Consider the following 10,006-nt stretch of genomic DNA (forward strand, 5'->3'; position numbering starts at 1 on the left):
CAAAAACAAAAGTTGATACTTTGAAAAAATTTTCCTTGAGTTTTCATGGGACCACAGACATGAGCCTTCTTGAGTCATATGCTCCACTCATCAGACAGTCAAGAAACTTTTTGATGTACACCGCCATCTGGTGGCTATTGATGGTGGTGAGCACAAATGGGAAAAGGTCCCGAAAACCGGCCGACGTTGGCTACTTTTCATGGCCAAACCGAAAAACTACTTAACTGAGCATGGTTTCAGTGCAGGCCATGCTGTGTTATGAGCATATTAGATCAGCTAAATGGAAAAGCAGAATTTTTTCTTTAAAGGAGGCAATTAGGTCCCAGTCTTTTCAGCGACACTTTCTGAATGAAAATAATATTAAAGGAATAATCCACTTTGTCTCTGACTCTCCAGTGCTACAAGCTACTTAACATGCTAAGTTGAGGATACTGCTAAATTGAGGCTTGGAACAAAACAGAAATAATGACCAGGCGTGAAACGCCGGATGAGATCATGATGATGTCTTCAACCACATTTTCACATAGTCAGATAAATATTCTTTTTGTGCAGCAGGTGTTAGTTTGTGTCAACTGTGGCGTGCAGTCTAAATGACCACAATCTTGAGAACAAACAATAGCAGAGAGTCCGCCTCACTTTGCTCCAATTTATGTGTCATGGCTCGACAGTATCAATAGCCTTAAAGGTGTTAACATCTCAGAGGTGAATTTGGGTCTATTTAAAGGTTTGATCTCACTCAAACCTCTTCACACCTCTAATGCGGAATGGAAGAATGAAATATTGCTTGCAAGGTTTCACACCTCCAGCGCTTCATCTCTGAGAGCATTTAGTTCCACAACAATATCACACTTCTATTGTTGTGGACAGTTTTAGTGACTGTCAGGCAAGGTTTTGTCTTACACTTCACTAAAACTAATACCTGCTTCTCGCCCAACGATTGCTGGAGAAAAGCCACTGGCCTATATGGATAAGTGAGTTAATTCAATGGCTGGATGGATGTTTAGATGTTTAGATTAAATGTTATATTGAAAGTTGTTATATTTCAATATAACAACTTTCTTACACAGTTCTTGCACACCAGGTTGGTATTTGTGGAGGATGTAGGTGTGATGATATAGTGACGGTGGCAACGGTGGTTTGAGTTTGTTCTGTAACTGGGGGGAACATCGATTTGATTCCTGCTTCGTCCGACTATGTCATCGTATCCTCCGGCAGAAGGCCAGGTGGCAGCTTCGCTTCAGTCAGGCTGCCCCACTAGCTTGTCATCATCAACATGCGAATGTGTGCATGAATAGAAAAGACTGGTTTCATTGTAAAGCATCTCTGAGAATCAGTTTTTTTAGCTGCTGTGCTTTTGATTTAAGCATAATTTAGATTAGACTCATGACACCTCATAAAACATAAAAAAGGCAAAACACCACCCCGCTTGTTTTTGCTGGAAATTATATAAATTACGTGTTGCTGAAATAGATTTAGGCAACACAACACTAATAATTATGAAGTTAATGTACTGTGTTTAAGTTTTTCATCAGGTTTATTCAGATCATGTGCGAGTTTATGCAAAATGCACAAGCATGCGGGTGGGGGGAATATGTTTACTATTAATTTTCCAGACTGACTCACAGGGGCTGCAAAATGTGTGAAGCGCTCGGTGTTAAAATTAAGTCTGCGGTTCACAGTTTCTTTTTAAGGCAAATGAAGTCAAGAGAGGCAGCAGAGGCAGATATTGCTGATGTCATTCTGATATAAAAACTGTCCCCGAGTAGTAGAGTGTTTATTTGTCGGACTGAAACAGGATGGTACAGACTTGGTTATACGCACTGTTCCTAACTTGTGAGTAAAAGATAGTTTTTGTTTTCTTTATGCATCTTGGTTTTTAAAAAATTACCTTAATTTGAATCATTTTAAAAGGGTTACTATTTTTTTTTCAAGAAGTCTTGATGTATCAGCAATATTTTAAAAAATGTGAAACCAAACTGGAACAATGTTCAAATTCAAAAATGTATATATGAATATCAAGCTTGTAATAAGAAACCTGTATTCTTTTTGGGTTAATTTCGACTTAGTCCTAAATTTTCTTCTTTTTTTTAAGTGTTTGGTCCATTCATCGACTATGGATCTGTCCAATGTAAGTGCTGACCTTTGCATTTAACTCCCAGTTTATGCATCATTTAATATGCAAGTGGGTAAATGTTTTGTTCTCAAATGGCCAGAACATTAAGGAAATCAGAAATTTGAGTCTGCAAAAGAATGACATTTTAAAATAAAGAATTTGATGGAACATAGAAAGTAACACTTAGAAACATATCTCAGGTAAAAAGGTGAACTTTATTATTTTCGTCGTTTGCCAACTGAACAGCAAAGGTGCTGCAGGCCTCACTCAGAGCAGACAGCAGGCGAGTACCAACGGGTGGCATTGTGACCCTGACTTGCTCTGTGGACGCATCTGCAGACTGGAGATACTACTGGTTCAAAAGACAAACATCAGAATATTCTACATCTTTCACGATAAAAAATGGAACAGCAGAACATAATATTACTATTTCAGAAGAAGGCATCTACTACTGCAGAGGAGGAAGAGGAGATCCAGTTGTTTTCACAGAGGACAGCAACACAGTTATGATTGAGAGAATAAGTGAAGTGTTTTGCCCGTAAAACAATGCGTATCACATACAGCATCCGCTTCCACCTTGAATTCTTTTCAGTAATTCGTGTTTTTCACCTTTAGAAAGACCTTTGAAGACAGCAAGGATAACACAAAATCCCAGCTGGATCAAAATATTTATCGGAGAGAGGATCAGTCTGACGTGTGACATCTCGGACGGTGACGGCGCTCAGTGGGAATACGAGTGGAGAACGACGAGCTCGGAAAATTCAACGAAAATCACTGGAGACTGGGTCTTCCACACCTCCGTTTCCAGTGCCGGTGACTACTGGTGCAAAGGGAAACAGAAGATGGATTTGCATCCCACAATGTGGAGTTATCCCATCAGATTAACTGTGCTTTGTAAGTTTTTTCTTATTTTTTCATTTTACTCAGAGTTATTATTTATCCATTTAGATAATAAATCTAAAACTCCAGCTCACTGACTTTGATTTGGGTCTGATTATGTAGGTAATAATACTGAAAATACAGAATTATTTGCAATTGGTTGTCAAAAAGATAAAAACATTGAGTTAATAAGTAATTTTCCAATGATGCCTTCATTAATTACAAGGAGAAAAGTTATTTTCTCAATGTGCCATTGTAATAGATATTACCATTATTAGAAATGACTGAGGATGGATGTGGCTAGTGTGAAACTATGCTTCAGTTTTTACTTTTTTGAATGTAAAATATAACAAACTTTTTTATATTTAAAAGTACGTATGCCACTGAAACTTTTAAATTAAAAAGTTTCATGCCACTTTTTTAACTATATATTTCTCCGACATAAACAGCAAGCAAGCCAAAGGCAACGCTAAATGTTGACTTGTTAAGTTGGAATGGACATTGGGTCCTGACCTGCTATGTGTCCACATCACCATCTACCTGGACGTACTTCTGGTACATGGGTGAAATACCCTCTGAAATCGAGCCTGGAGACGATGCTGCTGTGAGCAACAAACAAATCATTGTCTACCAGAGAGGACTCTACTGGTGCAGAGGAGGAAGAGGAGAGCCAGTTTACTACACGGAGTTCAGTGAGCCACTGAAAGTCGGCACAAACCGTAAGTTTCCATTTGGCACAAGCAAACAACTTCATGAATCCAATTGTACTTAGCTAATCCAGGCCCACACACACACACAAAAACGTGATAGTCATCGTATTATCTCGGTTTTGCACTGTATACGGTGGGAATGTTAGGACGATATACATCCGTAAAAGTGGTTTCCTGAAGTAATTTTCCCTGTGACTTTTACCACATGCAACAACAGATGAGTCAGAGTCAGCAGCAGACCCATTAGCTCCTCCTACCAGCGTAACTCGTCCACCATGTGAAAAAGGTGAGCAACACCATGAGCAACACCATGCGTAGCTAATGTCCGTGTCGGTGCAGTGGTGCTTCCGGGACTTTTCTCTCTCTTGTTGTTTTAACATTACACAATAAAAGTAAAATATTTGCTATTAACAGAAATTCAAACAAACAAAATAATGGTAATTTGAAAAAAAAAAAATGCTTCTTGTCTAAACCGGAGGCTGTCATTTGTTAAATTCGTGAGCGTGCTATCTGAGCTTACGAGAAAAGCTCAATCAGATGCAAACAGTTTTTTTTTAATCATTGGTTTGTTGTGATGTAAATGTTGCATAGTTATAAATGTGTATTTAAGTTTGCTAGTTTATATTTCAAGAATGTTTTGAGAATTTTTGAATTTTTGCAATGTAAAATAGAGAATAAAATATAGCTTTTAGTACGTGTTTTACGTCTCAATTTATTCTTACCTTGTGCATGCACATTTTACTAGCAGTAAATATTGTGCTAGTATCAGCATTGGAGTAAAGGCAGCGAGACAGTTGCAAGTGTTTAAAGTTAATAATGTGAAGCTTTAGATGAGTCAATTAAAGGCTAGAAATGTGGTGACAACAGGTGTGGCGATTGGGGCCCAGTTTGATGTTTTGTCATGGGGCCCATACAACGCTAGATGTAACTAGTGGTGTGTTATTACAGAGGGAAGCGTCTCACCTGTCTTTTCACCACTGATGACGGGGATGGTTTGTGGAAATCTCCTACTCAGTGGAAGTCTGGTTTTGCTTTTTATATTTTTGCTCAGAAAAATCAAAGGTAAGAATTTCAAAATTAATAATCCCAAATCCGTATTTCAGACAAGACCTCTCCTCACAGGTCCACGTTGTAACATCGTTCTGAATTCCTTAATTTTGAAGAATAATTTTAACATAAACACATACGCTCTGTTCCTGTTCAATCTCCAGAGCTTTCTTCACGTTTGGAATCCAGTCGAGCCTCTGGTGAAAAACAAACAGCCGACCCAGATCCAGACAGTCCTTACAGTCATCTTACTCATGGTCAGGCCTGAATAATGAATTTACAACATGGCTGCCGTTTACTGTCCAGAAAAATACTCCCCCCCCTCTCCCCCCCCACTATGCTAAAGATCCTAATTTTACCCTGCAGGCGACATAGCTATCTACGAATCCATCCCCCCAAGCAGAAATCTGGACACTGGTACAGTATACACCTTGATTCATGTAGAAATATTAGCAAATGTAATATCATGACTGCCTGATGTGTTTAAATGTTACATTAATATTTCAGGGGAAGCAGCTGGAGATCACAGTGCCGCATCGTGTGATCAGCTGAAATAGCGCAATAGAAACAGTATGTACAAAAACTATAAAATGTTTACCTCACCTGTATGAATAAAAACATGAAAATATACATAACATCACATTTTAATTAAAGACGCTAATAATAAGGACTCATTGAAACAGAGTAATATGACCACAGAATGACTTGAATTATTTTAAACCTGGATTCCAGTAATTAAAGCAGAATTACCTGCAAATATTTCTGCAGCGCAACACTGATAGTAGAACTGAGTAAATGCTTTTAATATTTCAGTCAAGACATTTTGGTTATTTCCTTTACTTTATCCATTCTATTTTCTTATTGTGTCCATAGCAACTTACTTTGGTGTGTTTCAGGTCCAGGAGAAAAAGGAGTGGCGCAAACATCTGTTGTCCTGTAAAATCACCAAGACATTTTTAAGCTTTATAAAGACCTGCATATTCTGGATGCAATATAATCACCACTCATAAAATCAGTTAGAAATCAAGCTTTTGTAATTGATCATTCATAATGTATTGCTTATAAAAATGGAAAGTAGAAATAGAAAGCAAATCATATATGCTTGTCTTTGAATAACCTCCTCCTGCATTCCCCTGCCTTATAAATGCAACGCTTTGCTTTAAATGTCATTAAAGTAAATGACAGATTTTTTTTTACCTCTCTGCCTACACTTATATCCCGGAGACAATCACATGGCATGGACACAACACAGACACAACGGCAGCGCTCTGTCCATGCCAACACCACTGTAAAAGTTTGAGACCACTAATAGCAAGTTATGTGGAGGGTCTGCTTTACATTTTTGCAAGCTTTGCATACTAAACCAAATCAGCTCAGTGGGGATAGGGAAAGCCTAGACACAAGCAGACACCATCAATTAAAAAAATAAAATCTTGATCAAGGGCCGATACATAGGATCTGATAAGAGCACATTTTATTTAAGTTTGCCTCAAAAATGAAAACTTGGATCAGGAAGGACAAACTCAAGATACCCTCAAAGTCAGACAGGTGAAAGAGCAGAGCCAATAATTATTTTGACCATATGGTCAATAACTAATTTCTTTATATCCTTCCAAGTTGGGTGATCTACATGCAAATTTATATTTAGCTAGCATTGAACCTTTCTTTACTTTCTGACGGTCAATAATCCTGTGGGTTTTTCTATAAAAAAAAAAAAAACTTCAGTTAACCTCTGATTATTTACCCTTTTGCCTCGGGTCATGCTCAACCTGATTTCACTGACGAACACATTGGAAAGTATTTTACCTGCTTACCTCTTGTACTGCTGAAGTACAAGAGATGAGCATCATGATATTTTTAAAAATAAGAGCTGTCACAATGGGTTTCACCTTATTGTGTTGTGCAACCGTATTACAGACCAAAGTGCAAACCCTGGACAACGGTTCTCTCATTGGCTCAGACTGAAGGTTACTGATGTGTACATGCATTTGTTGATTCAAGTAACACTTGAATCAGATAAAGACAAACCCTAAAGATTTGAATTTGTAACAGTCTGAAGCACTGACTGAACTGACAAGACATCAGGCTCTGACTGACTGACTGAATGAATGAGGCTCTGTCTGTGTGTGTAGGCAGAGCATAATGCCTCTGCTGCCCTCTGATTGGCTGAAACGATGAGTGGGAAGGGGCTGGAATGAGGCAACGGCCAACCAGAGACCAGACTGAGTGGGAGTGGGACAGAAAGTCCTGTTGGAAGAAATACTCTCGAAAGAGTTTCAGTCTGAAGTCAACATCTGGATATCCTGAGATGACCAGCTGGTTCTGAATGAGTGTCAGCCAATCAGCCTCTGAAAAGAGGCCAAGAGTTGATGATGGCGTCACAATGAAGACTCACCAATAAGAACAAAAACTTGTTCTGGCTTTAAATACCACTTTATGGGTAAGCACTTGTCTGATTGAATGCTTATTTCACTGCAAGGACTTTGATTGTCTGGACTATTTTTAAACTGGAAATGATGTAGCTGGGTCCTGATTGGTGAGTCCTGCTGGCAGAGGCCAATGACTTGACAGAAGATGTCCATGAGCGTAAAGAAGAAGAAGTCATCCTCTGTGCTCTCTGACGCTGCCTCTCATAATCATTCTCAGCGCTATCCTTCTTCGACCCCTCCACTACCTCTCAGGTCTCTGCAACTCGTTGCTAGGCAACCACAGGCACCTGTTGTGCTGCGGGAGCGTAAGAAGGCCAAAGGCCAGACTTCGGCAATCAGGGAGTCCTGGCCGCGCGCCTCAGCGACAGCCCACCACAGATCCCTGACCCCACCCTCCAGAGCGCATTCAGTTGCAGAAACTCGGCAGCGGCCCTCCAGCATACCAAGATCAGACGTCGTCTCAATAGCTCCGGCCGCCTCTGTGTCCCAGAATCCTCTGCTTCCTGCAGCCTGTCCTCATCGGTCAGTTCCTGCTAGAGCTACGCCCAATGGGCGAGGTTCCGATTTAACCATGATGTCACTACTGCTGTTTTACCACAGGTAACCGTGGGGATGGTGCAGGTAACAGCTAATTTACAAGGGGTTGAATGTCTTAGACTAAAGTGCAGATTCACACTCATTATTTACTGATGTTAAATTGATTATCATTATTGGGAATATATGCACTTCAATATCATTGTTTTGTTTCTGACTTTCTGGGGTACAAGAAGCCGTCTTCCATATGACTTTATGAAAATCCACAATAAGTCTTTACGTAATTCAAATTGTGTTATTTGAATCACTGACGGTGCATCATGTATGATCACTTTACCTCAAAGAACAACAACAACTCACATGCATCATGAAAACCTAAACCTGCTCTGACATCTGTTTCCATATCAAGTAACTTCTGATCATTACTTTAGGCCTTGAAAATGGCACAAGCTGGATCCTATCCAACTACAGCCGTTACTTTGTCACCCCTGTTCACCTTGTCTGTATCTATTTCACCTGTGCATCTCTTTACAGCTCTTCCAGTCTTTTGGGCATTGACGGTAAAATTGAGCAGGCAATGGTAAGTCTTCCTGCTTTTGATTCGACCTGTTTGCCACCGATTTGAATTTTACTTCAAAAGCTACATTTAACTAATTTGCTTTGCTGAATCCGGTGTAACCGCTGTAGTCATAAACTATTACTCTAACTGTGTGATGTTCAAGCAGCACCCTCTACTGGAAGATGCAGATTGACACACCTGCACTTCATGTAACATTTGGAAGACAGAACGATGACTTTTTGGTTTTTTACCTCTTTCTGTCTTCACTTGCCCATCCTCCTTTTTTAATTATATAACTTAACTTTTTTTTTTTTTTTTTTTACATCTTTCACCTTTCTCTAAGTTTACACATCTGTTTCTGCTCGTCTCCTCAGGACCTGGTAAAGAGTCACCTGATGCTGGTGGTGCATGAAGAGGTGGAGCTTTTACGAGAACAACTGAGAGAGCTGCAGGAGAGGAACCAGCAGCTGGAGAGAGAAAACCACATCCTGAGAACGCTGACCCACAACATCTACTCGCCAACAGGACACAGAATATCTCAATAATATTCTCATGGACAATCGCAGTGTTCTCCTCTTGGACACATACAGTCTGAAATTAATTGGGCAGTAACACTTTCCTTGTCTGAAGCAGAAAATGTCATGCAGTAACAAACTGATGGAGTATTCAGATGATGGAAGGCTAACAGCTAGTCAGATAAAAGGCTAGTCCACTTTTCAGCTGATATTAAACTGGTACGCTAGTGTGATACAGTGCTACAATATCAAATTTTAACTTTCTGCACTTTCACTGATACACTGATGCTTAATGTGAAGATCAGCTGTAATTTGTAAATGAGAAATGAACAGTAATCTCTAAAGGGTTTTAGCGTTGCCTGGAAAAGCACCGGAACATACTATGTCTTATGTCACTGTGTGGCTTGTCCTCAAATCAAAATCCAGAAGTTCACTTTACTTTTGTCAGAATTAGATTAACAGAGTGTGCTGATGATTCACAGCCCACGTAATTTTTGCGTGTTGAGACAAATACGGTTCAAACTTTACAACAGGGTAATGCAAAACTCTAGAGGGTTAATAACCACTAACATTATGCTGCTTCCTACATTTACAACCATTTTAATTTTCAGCACGATTGTTATAACTGGCTCAAATTAATATGACTTCCTGTAATCTGACGTTCTCTTGGACTTTCTACAAACTCAGAGCAATACAACATCTGTCCGGAGCAGATAAACATCACAAAACCTGACTTAAAAAAAATCAGAACCATCTCTTGACAAAAACGTATCCATTTCCAGGTTAATCAAAGACCAACTTACAGCTATCAAGTGACAAACCTTTTCTGCATTCTTTAGATTTGCTTTCAAATCAACTTGTTTATGAAATTCTCATGACTCACTGAACTCAAACAAACCTAAAAATGGCAGAGAAACCAGAAACTCTGAAACTTGATGCACTGTTTTTAATAATTACATGTCAATTGTTTCAACGCTTACAACGCTCATGTACAGGGGGAAAGTTCACAACACCTGAGTGAGTGCTTGCTGCTAAACCAACTGTGTTGTCATGGTAACATGTTTGACAGACTCACATTTTGACAACAGGGCTTGTTGCTGCTGCTAGAAAAACAATGATTATAATAAACTATATTATATAAATAAATTAATGAAATATAATTATCCAGCTGGGTTATGTCTGTTTCTTTTTAAGTTTTCTTTTTTGATCATCTTTTGTGA

General features: G+C 39.2%; 1 protein-coding gene across 1 annotated transcript; it reads left to right on the forward strand.

Moving 5' to 3' along the window:
- The first annotated feature begins 2,371 nt into the window (after positions 1 to 2,371).
- On the forward strand, positions 2,372 to 9,951 carry LOC103475909 (uncharacterized). The gene is made up of 11 exons (XM_008427882.3): positions 2,372 to 2,635; positions 2,729 to 3,007; positions 3,442 to 3,711; positions 3,920 to 3,988; positions 4,651 to 4,764; positions 4,914 to 5,006; positions 5,116 to 5,166; positions 5,257 to 5,319; positions 5,646 to 7,778; positions 8,247 to 8,292; positions 8,646 to 9,951. Exons 1-8 carry the CDS (start codon positions 2,620 to 2,622, stop codon positions 5,304 to 5,306), a joined length of 942 nt encoding a protein of 313 aa, XP_008426104.2. The 5' UTR covers positions 2,372 to 2,619; the 3' UTR covers positions 5,307 to 5,319; positions 5,646 to 7,778; positions 8,247 to 8,292; positions 8,646 to 9,951.
- Positions 9,952 to 10,006: the final 55 nt, after the last annotated feature.

This window comes from Poecilia reticulata, chromosome 18, assembly GCF_904066995.2.
Source record: "Poecilia reticulata chromosome 18, P_reticulata-male-v2, whole genome shotgun sequence".
Taxonomy (NCBI): Eukaryota; Metazoa; Chordata; class Actinopteri; order Cyprinodontiformes; family Poeciliidae; genus Poecilia; species Poecilia reticulata.